The sequence below is a fragment of the Balaenoptera ricei genome, chromosome 11 (assembly GCF_028023285.1).
Source record: "Balaenoptera ricei isolate mBalRic1 chromosome 11, mBalRic1.hap2, whole genome shotgun sequence".
Lineage (NCBI taxonomy): Eukaryota > Metazoa > Chordata > Mammalia > Artiodactyla > Balaenopteridae > Balaenoptera > Balaenoptera ricei.
Window position 1 is genome coordinate 66,595,928 of NC_082649.1, and position 23,720 is coordinate 66,619,647.

Here is a 23,720-nt window from a genome sequence, read left to right on the forward strand (position 1 = left end):
AAAATTAAAACTCTTCTGGAATGGTTTAATCTTAAGGTTCTCCCATTTAGAGATACCAGTATCTGGTATGCCGATAAAAAAGTCAAAACAATCAGAAAATCAGAAAAAGTCCTAACTAAATCCTCAAATTTAGCCCACTGTTTAGAAAGGCATTAATTCCTTTCCTGGTCAACTCATTAAAAAACAAATTTCTCCAGAGAACTTCATCCCTGTCTCTCCAAAAAATCCCTTGAAATAACCAAATGTTCCCCTGATTATATGTTTCTTACTTTTTGTGGCTTCCTTCCTCATTCTTGGCCTTTTTCATAATTCTTTTTGTCCTGTTTGGGCCACGTCCTTATATCAAGTGTATGCCAGAGAAAATGCTGCTTACCAGTACTCTGCTAGGCCTGGTTCCACTTGCTCTTCCCCATACAGGAGAGGGAAGGTAACAAATAGGTAATAAAGCTAAGTTTAAGATCCGACTATTACAGAAGGGAGAATTTGATACCATCATGTATCTGGAAAGCCAAAAGGTATAAGAAGCTGAGGTTTAGAAAATTATTTTCAGAGTTACTTTTATTTATCATCACTGGCTGATAATCCTTTTGAAAGGGCAAAGCAAACACAGAAAAAAGGTTAGACGACAGCCACGGAGACCAACAAATTACGTTACTGTATTTTCTCTATTTCTATTTCTCGTATTTTATGAAAGGTGGTCAGAGTTTAATTGTGAAAAAGCCACTATAAAATTCCCCTTACTTACAGCTTCTTTCTCTCTGTCCATGATGGTTTCCAGTTCCTCAAAATGTCTAAGTTTGATCTCCAGTTTCTTCATTTGTGTCTCAACCAGGAGAGCTACCAGAGACTTGATCTTTCTCTCTTCCACGGCAGCCAAGTGCTAAGGGCAAAAAAATCATTCCAAGTATTTAGGTAAACGTTTGCTTAAAAAACAGTAAGAAAATGCTGAAACTGCTATTGGAAGTGGGAATTATGGAATTAAGAATGGTGCCTTAGATGCCCCCTTTGCATGTTTTCTACTATTTATTTCAATTTAAAGTAACAGGGACTTCCCTGGTGGCACAGTGTTTAAGAATCCGCCTGCCAATGCAGGGACACGGGTTCGACCCCTAGTCCAGGAAGATTCCACGTGCTGTGGAGCAACTAAGCCCATGTGCCACAACTACTGAGCCCGCATGCCACAACTACAGAAGCCCTCACAACCCAGAGCCCGTGCTCTGCAACAAAGACGAGCCCCGCAATGAGAAGCCCGCGTACCGCAACGAAGAGTAGCCCCTGCTCGCTGCAACTAGAGAAAGCCCATGCACAGCAACGAAGACCCGACGCAGCCAAAAATAAACAGATAAATAAATAAATTTTTTTAAAAAATAAAAAATAAATAAAACAACAACTATCCATGCCTGAATTTCTGGTACTTACAGATATAAATCTATATATAGATATAAATCTATAAATAACAGAAATTAAGGATTAAAAGGAAACTTCTCCCATGCTAATCTACTCTCTTCAAAGAGCCCACCAAGGAGGAAAGGTTGAATCAGGGCCTTGAAAGGCAAAGAGGAGGACACCATGGCCTGGAAGGTACGTCCCCATCTACCACCCACTTACCTCCCACCCTCACTCTGTAACTCTGTCTTTCCCTCCTTATGAACTGTCCCGGAGCAGGCAAGCAGTGCTCTCCCTCAGCAACCAACACTCAGATGCAAAGCCCCTAGTGAGTGTCTACTGTGAACAGAGAGGAGGGGGTGAACAATATTCCACCCCTAGTTTGGGGATAGGGTATAAGACAGGAGGTTATTCTGGAAGAATGTACCACTCACTCCCCTGTACAGGACTGATGAGTCCTCCTCATGCTTCCTGTCAAATCAGCAGCACACAGAGGAAGATGCCACATTACTCAGAGAGGATGAGGATCCCACATTTGGCCAACGTCCTGACTACGTGCAAAGGATCAATACCACCTTCTCCAGACACCATCCAAAAGCTTATACCAACAAACTCCCAACACTATTTTGTACTATTACATCTACTGAATTTATGTGCTTATCTTGCTTCTACACAAGGTTTTGAGAAGTAACATGGAGTGGCTGACTTACTGATCTGTGTTTCTTATAGACTCTAGAAGGAGTGAACATACAGGAGGAGTTTAATATAGGCTTTTGGGAACTAAACTGGTAGAGAACACTTAAATAAGAGCCTTATTTTTCACTCTTTTATAGTTGATAAAGAAAAATATAATTTTATACCTATAGAGACCCATCTGCAGGAAGATTCAGAAGTGTAAGCAAAAGATTTTATGAAAGAATCTACAGCTATTAATGGTCATGTTTGCCTCCCTAACTACATTAAGCTGCATCAATAACACCAAAAGTTTAAATAAAGATTACATGATTCTAAGCCTGCTATCATTGATCGTGTTATGCAATTTTATATTTCTAATGAGATATAAAAAAAAAAAGGTTACAAAAAAAAATTCAGACTGTCACAGACTTCTCAAAAGCAAAACTAGGTTTTTGAAAACAAAGGTAAAAATGCCTTCTAAATTGTGAGGGATAATAAATTTCAGTCTAGAATTTCAAGTACAACAACTTAAACCAATTAGGTGCAGAATAAAGACAAATTTCCAAAATCAAGGACTCAAAATCCTACATGTTTTTGAAGGACGTGCTCCAGTTAACTTCGTGTAAACTGAGAGAAAGATAAAAGACATGAGATCCGGACATCACAGACTCAACCTAAGAAAGAAGTCCTAAGTTAACAGGGTGGCACAAACAGGCCAAAAGCAAATAGGGACAAATGAAAGAAGACTGGCAATATACTGATAACCAAAGCTGGGTGAGGGGTACAGAGTCATTACACTATTTTGTCTACTTCTGTATATATTCCAATAGTTGCATAATAAATTTTTAAAAAGGGCAGAAGGTGGGTCAATAGACGGTGCTGGGACAACTGGATATCCAGAAACAAAATGATAAATTTGGACCCCTACCTCACATAATACACAAAAATTAACTCAGTAGATCATAGATGTACATGTAAGAGCTAACACTAAAACATTCTTAGAAGAGGTGGCGCAGTGGTTAAGAATCCAGCTGCCAATGCAGGGGACACGGGTTTGAGCCCTGGTCCGGGAAGATCCCACATGCCCGTGCGCCACAATTACAGAGCCTGCACTCTAGAGCCCGTAAGCCACAACTGCTGAAGTCCATGAGCCTAGAGCCCATGCTCCACAACAAGTGAAGCCACTGCAATGAGAAGCTCACTCACCGCAACTAGAGAAAGCCTGCATGCTGCAACGAAGACCCAACGCAGCCAAAAAATAAATAAATAAAATAAAAATAAAGATTAATATAAACCCTGATTTTCTTTATAGAATTACTTAAAACAAATCACTGCATCTTCTCATCTTCCTCCATCTTGCAATCCCTATTTATAAGAGGAGAGATAAAACAGATTTCTCTGAAAGAACTGGCCTGTTCCTATGTAGTCTCACTTTCTGAATTTTACTGACTGAACCCTAATTGACTTACTAATGTGCCATTTCTCTATCTCCTACATTTCTAGATTGCCTACATTACTAGATTCTTTTTGTTGATTTAACCTCCATGACTATTCATATTTTTACTGGTAAGAGATTCTGATCTGGAAGAAGACAAGAAATTTCCTTCATGAAACAGCATGCTTCCTGCTATTAAAGATTCTAAGAAATTCTGCTGATTTATGGATTTGGTGATATATATGTACCATCCAAGAAGTCACCAGAAGTCAAAAAGGCTTAAGAAGTAGATTCTGAAGGGAATTAAAAAGACTTCACAGGGTCTTGAAGTGATTAGACAAATGTTACTAAGCATTGGACAAAAGTTGCTAATGGATCAGATCCAAATTTGTCTGTTTTAAGAAGAAAAAAAGATGGTAAAAGTGAGAGTTAACTGTTGGAATGCATTATGGGAGTAGGGTGAAATATGTCCTACTACACACCCTGGTAGGTATTTTCACGCTACTTCTAATAATAACCTATCAAGAAACATGTTATCTCCATTTTATATAGAATGAAACTGCAGCTTAGAGAAGTTAAATATCTTGCCAAAGGTTGCAGTTAAATCAACTGGGAATTGAATTCAGTTCTGATGAGAGCCTAGAAGCAAAGCTGGGCAGTAAGAAAGGTGACACAGAGAGACAGGGAGGAACTGACAGTACTGTATAAATGTTTCCTTCTTTCCTTATTTTTTTGGGGGTGGGGTCCCTAAAAATTAGAACTCAAATCATAATTAGTATAGCAGAGGTGCTAAACAAAGAAAAAAAAAGATGGACACTTTTTTAAGCTAGCTGTTGGGTTTTTAATTGTAAAATGTTTGAAAACATTTTCCTTGGAATGAAGAATTTTTATCAGATTATGTTTCTGGGTTGGTTGGGGTCACAAGACTCTAAGTCTGGAGATCTGGGTTTTGGTACTAGTTCGGCCCATAACTAGTTACACTAGTTACCTAATTTTAGGCCCATCATTCACTTTTTAAAAAAAAATTATTTATTTTATTTACTTATTTTTGGCTGCATTGGGTCTTCGTTGTTATGCGCAGGCTTTCTCTAGCTGTGGTGAGTGGGGGCTACTCTTCATTGTGGTGCACGAGCTTCTCATTGCGGTGGCTTCTCTTGTTGTGGAGTATGGGCTCTATGCGCATGGGCTTCAGTAGTTGTGGCGCACGGGCTTAGTTGCTCCGTGGCATATGGGATCTTCCCGGACCAGGGCTTGAACCCGTGTCTCCCGCGTTGGCAGGCGGATTCTTAACCACTGCGCACCAGGGAACCCCCTATCATTCATTTCTATGGATCTGTTTCTACATCAGTGAGATGAAAAAGTTCAATAAATTCTAAAATCATTGTGTGATAACACACATGAAACGTTCGTTGTTAGGGCTTTTAAGTATCTATCAGACAGTAATCCATTTACAAACAAAACCTGTATGAAAATCATTGTGCAAAAGTAGAATAAATTTATGTGTTGTGTCTATGTGTGAGAGAGAAAAAGAGTTTCATTCCATGAAATTTTGAATAGTATATAATCCCTAATTAGATTTCACCTAATAGAGTCACTCCTCAAGGTTACATTTCCAACATTTTATTCTTTAGTTTTTTTCTTTTCCTTTACACTAAAATGTCTAGTCTAATGTCTCCACTCAGATGACTGTGAGGTTCAAGGTTAATGACTGATTTTAAGTTCCTAAGAGGCAGGGACTATTCATATCTATTTTAGGCATCAAAATAAACCTAGTATTGTAGTACAGTGTTTGGCATATAATGGGCACTCAAATACTGAATAATCGAAGTATGGCACTTTCCATCTTACAGAGTGCTTTTTTTGGGGAGCCACGCCAGTGCCATATGGCTTGCAGCAGGATCTTAGTTCCCTGAATAGGGATCGAACCCGGGCCCCCTGCAGTGGAAGCGCAGAGTCCTAACCATTGGACCGCCAGGGAATTCCCCAGAATGCTTTTTTATACATAAATTTGACTGATTCTCATCGATAATCTGGTCAGAAAGGCAGATCAGAAAGGACCGCTGATTAAAAAAACATGATGTAGGTTCAGAAAAGTTATGTTAGCTACCTAAGAGATTAGTAAACAGCAAAGCTCGAACTAAAATTTTTAAAGTCTAAATCCAAAGGATTTTAGTTATCACCCAATGTCTATTATTAACAATTAACAATTGATATTTTACTGGCTACTTTCCTGGGGAATTCTTAGAAGGGACTTGTGGTAGGTTAAAGACGGCCATAAACTCACTGGCCTTTCTTCCACTGGAGAGAGAGGGTCTACGACCCCTCCTCTCTAACTGCCTTGCCCTACAGAAAACAGTGGTGGTATTTTCTGGGTCCCAGCTTGGGAACTCCCATGTCTTGTCTCTTGCAATGTTCTTTCTGGGAGTCCCAAGCTGCCATATGAGAAGTATATGATCATTGTGCTGAAGCGACCACAGGAAGAGATCTGGAGACTACATGGAGAAGAAACTGGACCCAGCTACCCCTGCCAAGGACTAGGACTTAAGGAAGTTACCTTGGACCCTTCCAGATGAACCTACCTGTAAGGTGAATACCACTAAATGACTCAACAGATAAAGCATGGAGCAGAATCACCCAGCTGTTCGGTGCTCAAATTTCACAAAATCATGAGATATAATAAAATGGTTTGTTTTTTAAACCACTAAGTTTTGCTATTGGAAAAAAAATGTGGTACCTGGAAATAGGGCGCTATTTGAACAAAAACCTAAAGTGTGACTTTGGCTGTGGGATCATGTGGTGAGTGCATTCTCAAGAAAACCACTGGTGAGAGCTTAAAAGAGAGGGAAATATTACTGTAGATTGAACAGAAGTAGATCTTTGCTATATGGAAGCACAAAGTTTGGAAACATTGTCACACTAGTGATGTGGAAAATAGGGTAATTAATAAATTTGTGGATCTGGCTGGAGTGATTTCCAGGCAAAATGTAAACATTCTTTCTGTATTTTATATAAGAAAAGAGAGGAACCAAAGAAGGAAGAATTCAGTTTTCAGGTACAATTTAGACAAAACAGAGCACGGTTTGAAAATAAAACTGTTTCTCATCACTGGTTACTCCCAGCAAGAATTTGAAACTTAGAAATGGCTTTAGGACAAAGATCAAATCCAGAGCACTACAGTAAAATATGAACTCAGAGTAAATAGCTCCAGGTGTGCCTGGCTGTTAGACCTTTTGAAGGGAGTGCATAGCAGGGTTTCTAAGAATCGTAAGGGTATGCCTCTGCTAGACAGGAGGGCCTCTAAGTATCTTTAACAGCAGGTGTCCTATATTTTTTCATTGAGCTTCTTGGATCTATAAGTTAATGCATTCCATCAAATTTGGCAAGTTTTCAATCAGCCACAATTTCTTTTCTTTTTTTTTTTTTTAATTTCCCTGCATCTTTTTTGTTTCCTTCTGGGACTCTCATTACATGTATGTTGGAACACCTGACTTTTTCTGCAATTTCTGAGCTGAAGCTCTACCACTTCTCAAGAACAACTGATTCTCCTTTTGTTGTCTGCCTGGTTGATACCAGTGACTTGAAATGTTTGTTGTAAACTTGTTTTCTATGTTGGCCTCTATATCCCCTCATCACCCTGAATCTGGACAGAATGTCTGACTGGTAGAGCTGGGTAGAAGTTACACAGTGCCAGGTATGGGCCCAAGCCACAAGACATTGGCAGGTTTCCCTTCTTATTATCCGGGACACTTTTCTCTTAAAGTTTCAAGATGCCACATAAAAAAGTCCAACGCTTTGATACCACCCTAGTATGAAGAAGCCCAGGATAAGTTCTTAGAGAGGCTGTGTGTAGACAGTGATGCCAGCCAGCCTCCAGGTGGTACAGCCACCCCAGCCTAGGCATCAGGGGTGTGAGTGAAGCCATCTCAGGCTCTCCATAATAGCCCAGGCATGAGATGAATGCACAGTAAACTAGCCAACGCCACACAGAGCAGAATTTTTCTAGCTGAGTCTGCCAGAATTTCTCACTCATAAAAATCATGCGAAAGCATAAAATGATTATGATTTTAAGCCACTAAGTTTCGTGGTAGTTACACAGCAATGGATAACTGGAGCAGGAATACTGCTAATGCTCACGCTATGGATTCTTGACAGATGTGGCAAAAGTGATGACCAAGGCCTTCCAAAAACAGGGCTATAGAGAGAGCCCCAACTCTTCACATAATGGCTTTATAGAACCTAAGAAGAATAAGATGGTCTGGGAGTGTGACACAGATGACGTATGGAATGTGGGAGAAACAACCTAAAAAACAATTAACGGTAAAAAGTAACTCGATCGGGACAGCTATGTGAACTTTACATAAAAAATCACGGCTTCTAGCTGGTAGAACAGAAGTAGTTTCTATTTAGTCATGTAAGGATGGAAGTGAACAGGGCTAACTGCAGGCAAAATGATCAAATAGGTCAATTTTTCCTTCTGTCTCCTCTCCGCAGTACCATCAAGTAAAGAGAGATGGCATCAATGATCAATACTTATAATGCAAATCAATTCAATCAATGTTTATCTGGAAAACCGTTGTGACTAAAATGTACAATGAAAATTTTCCTATCTCAAGAAAGAAGTTTAGGCATAAGGGAGCAAGTTATGAGGTATTTCTGAGAGGTAAGAAAAAAATCTTCCTGTTGCTCCAGAACTAACACCCAGTTACCATAAAGACAAATCTCGTTTTTAAAGTATGTGGACATGGGGTGGTAGTAGAAAAAATCTGAAGGAAATGTCTGTGTGGCCTTAAAAAAATGTGATTTCTGCTACCGTGAAAGAATTGAATCCTACTGCTGCTGATAAAAGAGGACCTATTCTACTTTCTGGAGTTTCTAAGTTTATTCCAGCAGTAGTTCTGTATTCTTACTTCCAGCTAAACCTAGATGGAAGGGATGGAGAGCACCCAGCCAACAGTGCTCCTTTTCACACCCACATACCACTATTCAGGTGGGTTAGTCGACAGCTCGTCAGTAGCTGGAATGAAAAAGTGGAGGTGAGGGCTTCCCTGATGGTGCAGTGGTTGAGAAAAAGTGGAGGTGATACCCAAGAGCTCCTCATATGGCAAGGGTGGGGAAAGCCAGAAAGCATGCCCACCCTATATGTTTTGGAGCTAGATCTAGAACCTCTAATTACCACTCCATGTCAGAGAGTGACAAACAATTAAAATGTATCAAGGAAAACTCTTAATAACAAAGCTGTTTATAAACTCAGAAGAACAAAAAGAGAATAAGAGATAACGTGGATAGGCTAGATAAGTTGTACTAATTACAGTAATTTAAGTGAATTCCTTACCCCTTAATTACCATGTAGCACAAAAATGATTATGTGTGCTGTGAAATGTATCAGATCCAGCTATAAGTGGCGCTGAACAATTCATGTGTGCCAAGTCATGTAGCATGAGCATGTGAACAGTTTCACAAATCAGTGGAAGACACAGGTGTTCTGAGAACGAAGACCCAAGTTCCCAGTTATTAGAAATAAGAGTGAGTGATGATGAGGGAGTAGAAATTCAGTGACCTGGAAAGAAAATGTTCTTTGGACACTCTTCTAAACCTTGTATGGACTACCCAAGGGCCAGGGCAACTGATCCATAAAAGCAGTTTCTCTGCAGTGAAGGAGTCAAACAGCTGTGGCAAAGTGGTCAGTGGTACACAGTATACAAACTTTTGTGCCCAAAGCTGCACATATTAACAGCTATGAAAACATCATGAAGCATTCGTAAAACTTTTTATGGTAATCTACCATTTTAGTTCCTTCTTTGGCAACTTACCGTGAAGCACACATAGTAATACAGAGAGGAGAAATAATGGGAAGGAACAGTGAGAGAGGCACGCTCTGTGAGAGGGGCGGGTATCCAAAAAAGCCCAGCTGGAGATGGGAGAGGGGGGCAGTTTGTCTGGTAGAATTGCAAGAAACAGTTCAGGACAGACAGGCAAGAAATGACACTTGAGAAGTGAGAAGGGTCCCGATCATGAAAAGACTCCCAAATTCCCTAAGGAGTTCGAGCCTGAGAGAGACAGGGAGGTTATTTAAGAAAGTATCATGCTGATATTTGTTTGTTTAAAGATTCTTCTACATATGATTCCTTTCATATTAAGTCATGGTGTTAGGAGACAGGCTAGCATCTACTCCTGAAGGGAATCACAGTAACTGGAAGGGACGTGAGGAAGCTTCTGGTGAGCTGGTAAGGTTATGTTGCTTGATATGGGTGCTGTTTGTGAGTCTATAGGTGGGTTCAGCCTGTGAAAACATTCACTAGTTGTAGACATATATATCTACTTATTTGTATATAAGTTATACTTCAATGAACAATTGAAAAACAAAAAAGATTACTCTGGCTGATGGACAGAGAATGGGATGAAGGAAATAGGCAATATATGATGGGTGTGGGGCGGGGGGGGCCTGGGCATTATCGGATGAACTAGAGCACCAGGAAGGATCTGGTGGCTGAACAGCTATGGAAAATGAAAGAATGAGAGGAGTCAAAAATGACTGAGTGAAGACTGGGTGGATGGTTGTGCTATGCCCTGATAAAAGGCATACAGGAGGAAAGCCCTCCTGGCTTCCAGCTCCTCATTTATAAAATGAGAAAACATGCCCAAGACAATCCTTAAGGTCTCTGAGATCCTTGATGACAGTATGAACAGTAAGAACTTGGGATAGCTTAGAGACAATGAGATAGCCAGGAGTCCAACCTGGCAGAAGACAGAGAGTAAAAAAAAATGCTTCCAACGAAGGAAGAACAAAACCAAACAAATGTGAAACAATAGTCAAACTGGTGTCTACATCGGTATTCATTTAAACAAGAGTACACCTCACAAATTCCTAGAGGTTGGGGGTGGTAGAGGACAGAGAAGACCTAAAATTGTACTTAAGAACCATGAAGATCAGGAGGCATCTTTGGAAGAGACTGGCTAGTACGAATATGCAGAACCTCGATCTACTGTGAAGTAACATTCAGCTGGGGTATCTGTCTGAACTGACTCAGCAAGACTGTGACCTGTAAACACCCCTCCCCCACACCGTCTGCACCTACGTCAGACGGGTAGGCTCTCAAAACAGTAGTCTTATGGTTTGAACTGGGTCATCTATGGATCTGTTATAAATCATGCTACACAGATTAAACTCCTGGAGAAGTAGTTCACAGCAGCTAAACAGTCTGGGGGAATTAAAGACCATGAAAAACATCTTTACCAATGGATCAAGAACAGCTCAAGATAAAACGATTAGCTATGTTCTAGTAACCACTGCTTGAAATGTGGTGACCTATAATGACAGGAAACTACTTTTGAGGGTAAAATAGAAAAGGGGTAAATAGATTTTTTTAAACTTGACATATTCATGCCTGGAATGCTTTGAAGTGCTAAATTAAAACAAAGCAGGGAAAATGACATTCTCTTTTCTTCTTAAATATGTTGGGAAGCCAATACTATGTTATAAATAGAGAAAACCACCCCCAGGAAAGCTGGCAAATTCAAGAAGAAAAAGAGCTATTTAGGTTCCCTCTCTTTCAGTCTGTAAGAGGAGGGTGAAGTATTTATACAGGGAAACAGATTTTTGTCTTAAAAATTACAAATACTTCAATCTGGTAGAAATTATTGGAACTATAGTCCAAGACACGTTCTGCAGGCACATTAGAGGGACTTTAAATTCTGCCTTCAATCACTGCAGTCTTCACAAAACTGAAGGACACAATGAATAAATTGAAGGCAGCCACCTTTTAGGATCAGGTCTGCTATTTCCACCATTCTCCTGCCTGTAGAATTCCTAACCGAGAAATGTCACTCAAGCAAATAGTCATCTTCTATGGGGTGCAAGGCTCTTTATACTAAATGTTCCCAAGAACCTCAAAACAATACAGCCATTCACGGCTTAAGAGAGCACTAGGAAAAGAGCTGTCAAGGGCAAACCTTGGCTTTGGTTGCAGCTGAGGCAAGAGCAGCTGCTGCGGCTGTGGCTACATTTCCTTCAGAAATTTCATGTTCTACTTTCTTCTTCCCAATATCACTTTCTCTTTCTTTACAAGTATCAGTGAGTTCCTTGTTCTCTTCAGTCTCCTTTTCTTCTGGGGGGAAAAAAAACCAAACCAGAAAGCTTTATTACCAGTGTGCCCAGTCTCAATAGGCCATCTTACTTCTCACCTCTGCCACATGATGAACTAAGACTGATGCTACAAAGAGATCTCAGTGCCTTTTGCTTCTTAAGATTTCTACTGAACCATTCCATGCATGTAAGTCTGCTTCTATTTGAGATGGATGTTCTAAATAGTACACTTTGTCTTCTCTTTATTTCTCTAAGCTCTCTGTGTAGTTCCCTTGAATATAAAGGAAAATTCAGGGGAACTACTAAGCCCTAAGACCAATATGTTTGTTCATCAGTCAATGAAATGCTCTGGGAAACCCGAGGGTCTGGAGAAAATCAGAAGCTGAGAACAGAGTACTTCTGCAAGTCTTTCGAGTCAGGCAGGATGGGACACGCCAGCAACGGACTGGAAATAAAATGGCAGGTCTGTGTGGTGACTTCAGGCACAGCTGAACAACTTGTTTGTCTACATATCACTGAAAACAATGTAGCCACTAGCATCAGCACTGGTACCTAAGTGCAAAATAAAACTCAAATGCATATTTACTGTTATGTTAAGAAACACATAATAAATGAGGGAATATTTCTACACAATTTAACTGCCTACATTTCTCCAGTGCTTTTACTGTTTTATATAATAAAGTCCAAAGAGTTTCCTGAAATTACCTGATTTGGTATCTTCACTAACTTCACTATCCTGTTCTTTCTCACTATTTTTTTCATTTTCTCCATCTTGAGCTTTATCACCTTCATCCATTTCATTCTCCCCTTTGTTTTCTGCCTGAAAGGGTTACAAAAGAAGAGGATAGAGAATGAGAAAAAAATTGTCCTTTTACAAATGATATTATCTTAGAATAACAAAAGGTTCCACTATTTTGGGGAACAAATGGACTAGGTTCAGAAAGGTCTTGGAGAGAAAAACTGGAAAAGAAATTAATAAATTCAGAGAAATACCTTTCACTACCCTCAACTCCTGAGTGCTCACGAGACTTGAAGTCTCCGAAGCACAAAGTTCCCACCCTCTCTGCTATAAGGCTAGGGATACAGTGTCCAAAGGAATGTCAGTGGGACTCACTTTCATTATTTACTGGTTAAATACTAAATAACTAAACAAACAAACAAATAAATAAATGGTTAGTTGGCTAGAAGGACTAAGAGCATTTAAAATGCACAGTATTGTTTAAACAACAAGGTCCTACTGTATAGCACAGAGAACTATATTCAGTATCCTATAATAAACCGTAATGGAAAAGAATATAAAAAAAGAATGTATATATATACATGTATAAGTGAATCATTTTGCTGTACAGCAGTAATTAACACAGCATTGTAAATCAACTACACTTCAATTAAAAAATAAATAAATAAAATGCACAGTATCAACCAAGAAGCAAGATGAAATGCTGCCAAAATTAAAAGTTGACAAAGCTCTTCAATACAGCCATTTGCAATGGTTTTTAGGAAGAGCCACACTAGAGCAATCATTCATGTTCTGGGGACTGAAAACTTCAATTCCTCTGTGGTCAGGATTTGGTATCATTTGCTGATTTTGAAATCCCTGTGACCTTCGACAAATTGTATACCATCATCTATAAAATGAAGAGACCATTATTGACTTGATGAACCTGTTTTAAGAACTCAATAAATTCATAAATGTAAATTACAAAGCACAGTATTTAGAACATTGTAAAAACTGTAATTAATTTTACTATTTTCCCCTTCCTCTCCTTATCTATATACAATTTTAAAGCACCGAATATAATCAAAATCTTAAATCCCTGCTTGTATATAGTCACTCAAACAGTGACTGACTGATTATCATGTATCCCGATCTTGAAGAGGCCCGATCTTGTACAGTCCTATTCTTCTTGGCTCCCCTCACGTTTACAGCCTCTACGTGACAGGGATCAGGACACAAACATACTAGGCACTTGGATGCCCTCTGCACACTGCATTTAGTGTCTCCCCCTCCACTGCTGGTTGGAATATTCGATTCCCCATCCTCCATTTCAATCTTTGTAATTTTACTTGCTCTTTAAAACCTACTTCAAATGTCACCTTCTCATTAAGTTTTCCAAATATTTTTCTGCTGACAGTTAATTCTCCTAGAAAATTCCTTAATATTCTACAATTCTCTTCTGGCACAAGGACAGAACCCAAACCCTACAATTCAATATTCTTAAGGACCATAACTTTTGTATTCATATTCCCAACTGTGCCTGAAAGGGGTACCGAAGCAGAAGTTAGGGAGTAGATAAATCTTTGCTAAATAAATAAATAAATGAAAAATATCCTGTATTATGCCTTAAGAGAACTATACCTTAAACCAGCAAAGTCCAAATGGCTGACAGAATCACTTATAGTCCTCTGAGAGGGACCCAAAAGATCAAAATAAACCCAAACTGTTATGCTGTGAAAGGTAGTGCTCTCTGGCTTGCCTGCTGTGGGAGAATTCAGACAGACTGATTTTTTACCTTTTCAGGCTGCTGACCATCAGTATCTGTTTCCATTTTTTCCTCTTCAGCTCCTTCTATAAGCAAAGGAATAAAAACAAGTAGTAGTACAATGTGGGGGGAAAGTAAAAGCTATTATAAAGCTGTGAAAGTATCTGAAATACAACTACACACAGTAATACGGACAAATCTCACAACCATAAGGCTGACATAAAATAACACATACTTTATGATTCTACTAATTTAAAGTTCAAAAACAGATGAAAGTAATCCGTGGTGTTAGAAATCAGGACAGTGGTTAGCCAGGAAAGGGGTGGGTTCAAGAGTGGCTTGGGGTGCTGGTAATGATCTGTTTCTTGATCTTGGGGCTGCTTACATGACTGTGTTTAATTTGTGAAAATGCACTGAACTGCCCACTGAGGGTTTTCATTTTTCTGTATGCATAAAAATTAAAGTTGAAAAACACCTTTTAAGTAAAAAAAGGCAAAAATAAAAATAATTTATTTTTAAAGATACTTAACAAGTATATATTTTGAGTCAGTCAGATACTAGAGAAACAGTGCAGAGCTAGCGATTCACTGAACCTCAAGAGCATCACACTCTGGCTGGGGAGGACATAAGCCAACAAGCCCACTGTGTTTGTGTACAGATGAGACGCTGTGGGAAGCACAGAGGGTATGGCTATCTCAGTCAGGGAAGGATAATAATTGCATGAGAATTTTTGAGGCAGACATGGCTGGCGGGTGGGGGGCGGGGGCAGTGGTAGTACTTGTATAGAGAAGGACATTTCAAGGAAAGGAGGCAAAAAGACTCAAGGGCGTAGGGGAAATTTAAGTTGTGGTGACAACTAGAAAAGAGAAGAGAGATCAAAAAGAGGGAGATAATGCTGATAGGGGCTGTATAATGAAGAGACCTGAATGTTGTGCTAAGGAGGCCTTAACTACATCCTGTAGATAAAAAGTTAACAAAGACTTAAAAACAAAAACATGATACAATCAGATAAATATTTCTGGTTTTAGAACTTTATACATAAACAAATGTTTCAAACATAATGAGGGTTTGTTGTGGTTTTAAATAAAAACATTCAAATATCCTATAGCTTAAATTTTTATATTGTCCTCATAAATTATAAGGCTAATAGCATTTATACTCAATGAGAATATTTAAACATATTAAACAAAGATGTTTAAAACTAACAGTGTTAAAGTTACTAAATAGGAAAATCTCTATTTTTCCAATTCTTAAGAATATAATGAGATCTTCTTGCTTCCAGAATTACGGCTGAATAGGAGCTCCAAAGGACATATATTTTAAGACATCATGAATCTCATATCAGGTAGAAGAGCTTTTAAAGATCACCACCTTCCCCAAAATGCCCAAGGCGTACAGAACCAGAAGTGGGACCAGAGTGTGGAAGTAGTGGGACCAGGTTCTGATTATTTGGGAATCTGAAAGGGAAAGGTTGCCTAGACATATTTGCTTCTAATACCTCACCATCAGGAAGTTGAGCCCATGGACTAGCCAACTGCAGGGCAGGAAAGGAAGCCTAGGATTCGTGCACAGAGAGCCAGCCACAAGGATGGCCAATGTGATCTCAAGCCAGTGGCAACCCCTGGCTACCTGAAAAAGCAGCAGAAGCATCCTCTGCAGATGGTTTTTCCAATTCCAATTTTAGCCAGAAAGACATCAGAGTAATAAGCTCAACAAAGAGCAAACATCAAGAAAGAAAGCCACTAAGACTGAATAGAAACATTAATCAAACAGATTCAGAACCTGAGGATTGCCAATATGAGATCTGTCAGACCCTCAATCTAGTGTAGCCATGGATGCAATATGTAGAGAATCACAAAGATCTCCAATCAACGTGAGAGTATTAGCGATTATCAGAAATTTAAAAAAAACAAAACCCAAAAGATAAAAATATTTCCTAGAAATGAAGTCAGGGTAAACAGATTAAATCAGGTGAAGAGAGAATTACAAAACTGTAAAACATATCTAAAGAAACTATCCATATATAGAACGGGACAATGGGGAATATGGAAACATGGAAAAAGATATGCCAGGCAAAACCAAATCCAAGGAATGGCAGTAGCCTTTCTGTGGTACTGTAAGTCAATATAGACATTAAGAATAGAGTATTATTAGAAGTAGATGGTAAAACATAATGATGAAAAAGGTTTAATTCACCAAAAAATTGTTAATTTTTTATACTTTTAGGAACCTAATATGAGTGTCAAACTATATAAAGCAAAAACTGACTGAATGGCAAAGAGAAAATGAAAATGTACATCATAGTAGGGAATTTAAACAGACTTGTCTCAATTAAGACATACAGTGGATGGTTCTAACATATACATGTAGAATTCTACACCTAACAATTAGAGAATATATACATATTAATTTCAAGCTTACATGGAACATTAAAAAAAAAATACTGATCACATCTTATAGCACACACACACACACACACACACACACAAATCAATAAAAAGTTTAATCCATTCTAAAAAAAAAAAACTTATCACATATTAAGCCATAAAGCTACTTTTCACAAATTTCAAAAAGTCAATGGTATACAGACTAAGTTCTCTCACCACAGTGCAATGAAATTATAAGTTTAAAATATAAATTTCTCTGTGCTTGGAAATATAATTTTGAGAATCAGTAAAAATAGCACTTAGGAGGAAATGTAAATGTGAAATAAGCCTTCTTATTTTTACCTTAGAAAAGAAATAAAGGTTCAAAGTCTACAAGCTGTATATCCTTTTTAAGAAAATAGAAAAGAAAAACAGAATATAGGAGGTAGGGAGAAAAAAATTACAAGAGTGGAAAAAAAAATCAAAGAAATTTTAAAAATAGAGTTTAAATATATAACAGAATCATATATCTCTTCCGTGACAGATCAAGAAAATAGATGAAAGGCACAAATTAATAATATTAGGAATGGAAGAAAGGCCGTAACTATTGATAAAAAAGCAAAGGTCAAAAAGGAAGTTGATTACATTCAGTAATGTGTGAAAAATACTTAGGACAGTGACCGGCACATAGTAAATAATAAATGGTAGATACTCTTAAAAAAAAAAAAAAAAAAAAAAAAAAAAAAAGGAAGTTGACAACAACCTACTGAAGAGGCGAAAATATTTGCAAATAATATGACTGATAAAGGGTTAATATCCAAAATATATAAACAGCTCACTCAATATAAAAAAAAATCCAATTAGAAAACGGGCAGAAAACCTGAATAAACATTTTCCAAAGAAGACATACAGATGGCCAATAGGCACACGAAAAGATGCTCAAAGTTGTTAATCATCAGAGAAATGCAAATCAAAACCCTATGAGGTATCACCTCACACCTTTCAAAATGGCTCTCAACAAAAAGACCACAAATAACACATGCTGGCAAGGATGTGGAGAAAAGGGAACCGTAGTACACAGTTGGTGGGAATGTAAATCAGTGCAGCCATTATGGAAAAACAGTATGGGGGTTCCTCAAAAAACTAAAAATAAAACTTCCATATGATCTAGCAATTCCACTCCTGGATATATATTCAAAGAAATGAAGACACTAATTCAAAAAGATACAAGCAACCCAATGTTTGTAGCAGCAGTTACTTAACAGTGGCCAAGATATGGATACAACCTAAGTACACACCAAAGGATGAATGGATAAAGAAGATGTGGAACACACACACACACACACACACACACACACACACACACAGGAATATTACTCAGCCATAAAAAACAATGGAATTTTGCCATGTGCAACAACATGGGTGGACTTGGAGGGTACCATGCTTAGTGAAATAAATCAGACAGAGAAAGACAACTACTCTATGTTATCACTTATATGAGGAATATAAAAAATAAAACAAACTAACATAACAAAACAGAAAGACTCACAGATATAGAGAATAAATTAGTGGTTACCAGTGAGGAGAGTGAAGGGGAGAGCGGCAAGACAGGGGTAGGGGATTAAGAGGTACAAACTATTAGGTATAAAATAAATAAGCAACAAGGACATATTTTATAGTACAGGGAATATAGCCAATATTTTATAATAACTATAAATGTAGTATAAGCTATAAAAATATTGAATCACTATGTTGTACATCTGAAACTAATATTGTAAATCAACTACACTTTAATAAAAAAGTGGAAGTGACAAACTGTTCTGAAAAACTTCAGGCCAAATAAAATAGGAAAATTAGATTAAATGAACAAATTATTAGAAAATTTATTTACTAAACAGATTTGGGAAGAAAAAGAAGTATACTAACAGAAAAACTGAAATAGTTTAAAAAAAACAAAAACACCACAGGTTCAGATGTTTTTACTGGGGAATTCTACTTTTTTTTTTTTAAAATAAATTTATTTTATTTTTTTATTTTTGGCTGCATTGGGTCTTCGTTGCTGCGCGCAGGCTTTCTCTAGTTGCAGCGAGCAGGGGCTACTCTTCGCTGAGGTGCTCAAGCTTCTCACTGCGGTGGCTTCTCTTGTTGCAGAGCACAGGCTCTAGGCGTGCAGGCTTCAGCAGTTGTGGCTCACGGGCTCTAGAGTACAGGCTCAGCAGTTGTGGCTCACGGGCTTAGTTACTCGGCGGCATGTGGGATCTTCCTGGACCAGGGCTCAAACTCGTGTTCCCTGCGTTGGCAGGCAGGTTCTTAACCACTGTGCCACCAGGGAAGCCCTCTACCAAACTTTTAGGGAAAAGATGATTATAATCTTCATAAACTTTTCCGGAGAACACAGAAAAGGGAATACCTTCTAACTCATTCTGTGAGGCCAGTATAACCTTGATTCACAAATCAGATATGGACAACAGATAAGGAATATTAGAGGACACTAGACTAAATCTCATTCATAATCACAAATGAAAAACTCCTAAACAAAATATCTAAAGACAGAAAACAGCAGTATATAAAAAAGGCAATATATTATGACAAAATAATATGACAGTAACAGAAGAGTGATATAACATTAATATGTCTATCAACTTATTTGCTCACACACATAAAAAGTAATAAAACTGAGTATCTTTCGTGACAAGCTAGCTTTCATGACAAGGGCTAAAAGGAAAGTTCCTGTGCTCCCCAAAGATTGTTACTGATAATCCTACAATAAATGTCATTCTTCATGGAGAGATGCCTATAGTATTCCATTTAAAATCAAGAGCAAGACATGGATACCAGTATTACTACTTTCCTTTGATACTGCCATAGAAATCTTGGTCTAGGTAGTCAGTAAAGAAAAAGAAATTAAAGAGGGCTGGAAAGGAAACAAGAAAATACTTATGATTTGCAGAGAATAAAACTATGTACCTAGAAGAATCGCAGAAAAGTTATTAGAAATAATGACAGCGTTGCAAGGCAGTTAGCTATAAAATTAACATGCAAAATCAACTGCGTTTCGATATGCTAACAAAAATCAATTCTAGATAAAGACACATAAAAAAAAAAACTTGAATCATCTCCTAATCACAACACAAAAAGTGCCAACCATAAAACAGAAGACAAAACTCTATTAATATCAAGGACTTCTTTTCATTGAGATGACAAAAAGAACAAGTAACAAAATAAGAGAAAACACATGTAGCACAGCAACTAGAAGATTAGTACATCAGATTTATAAAGAAAAACATAAATACTATAGAAAAGTAAGTAAAAGACAAGAACAGTTATTTTACAGAATGACATATGACCAGTAAATTTAAGATACTCAAATTAGTTATAAGAGAAATGTAATTTAAAACCATAAAAGAACATCATTTTACACCTGCTACATCAGCAGAGTCTAACACTAGGAAGGTGTTGGATAAAGTGTTACTGGTCAACTTTGGGAAAAAACTTGGAGTTTCCTAAAACAGTGTTGCTCATGTTCAAGGTTCAATGTTCCAGAATGTTCAATGCTCTTTTCTCCTTTCCTTTATTAAGAAATCTACTTTATGAAAAAATGACAACTGAATTAAAGAGAGCTTAGTGATGCATACTTCTTAACTCAGTGTGGCAACTGGTCCACCAACCACACTGCAAGGAGCACTGCATCTAAGCAAAACCCTATATGTGTACACTGTGAGGCATGTACAAGACTGTATGTACATGCATGTTTGAAATAGAAAAACAGGAAACAACCCAAACTGTCTGTTCAACAATAAGAGAAGGGATAATTAAAATGAGTTATAATCACATACCAGAATATCTTACAGCAGTGGAAATAAATTAACTATGGTTACATGGATAATGCAACTTCATGAATAAATATTGAAAATATAATACTGAGTTAAAAATAAAAGTCTTAGAAGTATAAATCTACCATGTTTTCTAAAGCTTAAAAACAAACAAAATTATAACCAACATATATTAAGTACATCTTTGTGATTAAAAATTGCTTATGGGCTTCCCTGGTGGCCCAGTGGTTAAGAATCCACCTGCCAATGCAGGGGACACGGGTTCGAGCCCTGGTCTGGGAAGATCCCACATGCGGCGGAGCAACTAAGCCCGTGCACCACAGCTACTTTGCCTGCGCTCTAAAGCCCGCAAGCCACAACTACTGAGCCTGCGTGCCACAACTACTGAGCCTGCGTGCCACAACTACTGAGCCCGCGAGCCACAACTACTGAGCCCGCGTGCCACAACTACTGAGTCCATGTGCCACAACTACTGAGCTCGTGCGCCTAGAGCCCATGCTCCGCAACAAGAGAAGCCACCGCAATGAGAAGCCCACGCACCGCAACGAAGAGTAGCCCCTGCTCGCCGCAACTAGAGAAAGCCCGCGTGCAGCAACAAAGACCCAACACAGCCAAAAAATAAATAAATAAAATAAATAAATATTAAAAAAAATTGGTTTAAAACGTAGCTGAACAATATTAAAAAATTCAGGATTCTTAAGGCTGGGAGTGGGAAGGTGAAAAGATGAGGTAAGAGGGAAACAGAGAGAAATCACTGGTAATGTTCTAATTAGTTCAGATGAAATATGTAACATGCATTAAGACACATTAAAATATAACAATAAAATGACTTGAACAAAAAAACCAAATGCAGATGGAGTTTTTTTAAGCCCCCAAACCTCACAAGTTACTCTTTTTTTTTGAGAATCATACAGGTGTTTTATTTATTTATTTTTAACATCTTTATTGGAGTATTATTGCTTTACAATGGTGTGTTAGTTTCTGCTTTATAACAAAGTGAATCAGCTATACATATACATATATCCCCATATCTCCTCCCTCTGGCGTATCCCTCCCTCCCTCCTTATCCCACCCTTCTAAGTGGTCACAAAGCACTGAGCTGATCTCCCCTCACAAGTTACTCTTAACTGAATGTGCATTAGGCCACCTTTGCTGAGTCAACAATTACACACTGAATAAGTATTATGTGGGAGAAATGCAGTATTTTTTTTTATAAAAATAATCTACATTTGAAATAACTAACCACAACCTATAGCTCTGCATTCTAAAAAGATAACACTCTCTCTCTATTGTAAGGCAAGCCAAATTTGATATCAACTCTTTAATTAGCTATGATTCCAAGATGAAGAGTTACATAATATTAATATCCATTCATATAATGATGGTGCAGTTAGAGACAGACCCTCTGTAAGGGGGAAAATCTCAGACTTTTAAGGAGATGTCTATTAAGAGTTTAATTATGAGTTGTGTATTTCTCAAAATGCTAAGTGCAAGAGTATGTAAAGTGTCTTCTATCAACATTTTTTTAAAGCTGCTATTAGACATATTCTTGGGGAGAGAGAGACAGAGAGAAAGAGAGGGAGGGAAGGAGAGAGGGTGCGCGCATGCACGCTTGTCTTTGGTCTGAATTCTGATTAGAACTGTAAACGCTGAAGAGGTTGCAGCCACTCACATATCCCTTAATGTCATACTTTTTTAATATTTATTTTATTTATTATTTATTTTATTTATATGGTTGCACTGGGTCTTAGTTGCGGCAGGTGGGCTCCTTAATTGTGGCATACGGGATCTAGTTCCCTGACCACGGATCGAACCTGGGACCCCTGCAATGGGAGCGTGGAGTCTTAACCACTGTGCCACCAGGGAATTCCCCTCCCTTAATGTCACCTTGTTGGTGTCAATAAATTAGAAGGTTGAGAATCTTTCCCTACAAATATATGGCCTGACCCATGTCTGCAGAGTTAATGAAAGAAGATACTAGAATGAATAAAATGAAATCCCCAACTTAGAAACACATAACATAAACTAGTGAGCGACATGCCAAAGACAAAAAGAAAGAGAAAGTAAAAAAAAAATCCTCTGACCAGGTAATTAATGCCTTGTCAGCCAGGGGAAAATACCAACATCACAGTTTACAATTAGCTCTTTATGCTGTAGAACGGGTTGGTAAACATTTTCTGTAAAGGGTGAGATAGTAACTCTTTTCAGCTTTGCAGGCCCCACAGTCCTAGTTGCATCTACTCAACTCTGCCATAGTAGCACAAGATCAGCCACAAAAGCCGCTTGGAAATGAATGGGTGTGGCTGTGTTCCAATAAGACTTCATGGACACTGAAATCTAAACGTCATATAATTTTTGCATATCACAAAATACTATTCTTTTGGTTTTATCCAAACATTTAAAAATGTAAAATCCATTCTCATATATTGTGGGCTAAATAAAAATAGGTGGCAACTTGGATTTGGCCCAAGAACCAAAATTTGCTAACCCCTGCTCTAGAAAAATAGGATGAGTTCTGGATACAGACTAAGTACGAATCCTGTCCCCACAATTTACCAGCTCAAGTGACCCTGGGCAAGCTCCTTAGTTGACAGCGGCTTCAGTTTGCTTAGGTACAAAAGGAGAATAATTATTATTTCCTTCACAAGGGTAGTGCTAAGGATTAAGTTAATTATTTCATGTAAAATGCAATAACTGTCTGGCTCACAGTGAGTGCTCAATGACAATTATTAATATTATCAGAAAGTTCAGTTGGCTGGACCCAGGCCCTATCTCTCTATTAACATGAGCCCTTTCCGTGGCCTTTGGCACTGCTTCAGGGACAACAAAGGGCTCTCATTCTTCCCTGGACTGCCAAAGATCCTTCCCAATCTAGCTTATTATCTGACTTACCCTCCCCATGTGATCTTTTCTGCAAAGGACCAGTTGGTTTTATAAAATGACCTGCCCATGTCCCATTCTCTTAAAATGTTACTAATGGGTCAGCGATACCTGACCAATCTGATCGACAAGGGGTAAGCAAACGAGGGCAGCTTTTGTAAATAAAATTTTATCAGAACACAGCCGAGCTCATTTATTTAAGTATTTTCTATGGATGCTTTTGCACCACAAAGGCAGAACTGAGTAGTTGCGACAGAGACCATCTGGTCTGCAAAAGCCTAAAGTTTTTACCATTTGGCCCTTTATAGAAAAAGGTTGTTAACCTCTGTGATAGAAAATTCATGCTAATATGATAGTCCTGCTTATGAACAAAGATACTTTGGACACTGTATCTTTGAGACACTGTCTGAAGACACTATCTTCAGAGACACTGTCGGACTCTGAAGGTCTCAACTTTAATGTTGGAAATTGAGGGACACTGGTGGTGAGACGCGAGGGTGGCCTCATGCAACACCTGCCTCAAGGTTTTCACGTCCTTGTATGAACCCCTTCTCTTGAGTGTGAGTAGCATCTGTGATT

General features: G+C 38.2%; 1 protein-coding gene across 3 annotated transcripts in view; it reads right to left on the reverse strand.

The window, feature by feature from the left end:
• SMARCC1 (SWI/SNF related, matrix associated, actin dependent regulator of chromatin subfamily c member 1) overlaps positions 1–23,720 on the reverse strand; it is a 190,017-nt gene that overhangs the window by 38,324 nt on the left and 127,973 nt on the right. For 2 of the 3 annotated variants that reach the window (XM_059939488.1, XM_059939490.1), the window contains exons 22-25: positions 14,093–14,148; positions 12,285–12,399; positions 11,447–11,601; positions 746–880 (exon numbers count right to left, since the gene is read on the reverse strand). In XM_059939488.1, the coding sequence (XP_059795471.1) occupies positions 746–880; positions 11,447–11,601; positions 12,285–12,399; positions 14,093–14,148 (461 nt within the window). The remainder of the gene's footprint in view (positions 1–745; positions 881–11,446; positions 11,602–12,284; positions 12,400–14,092; positions 14,149–23,720) is intronic. The other variant, XM_059939489.1, reaches the window with a different exon arrangement.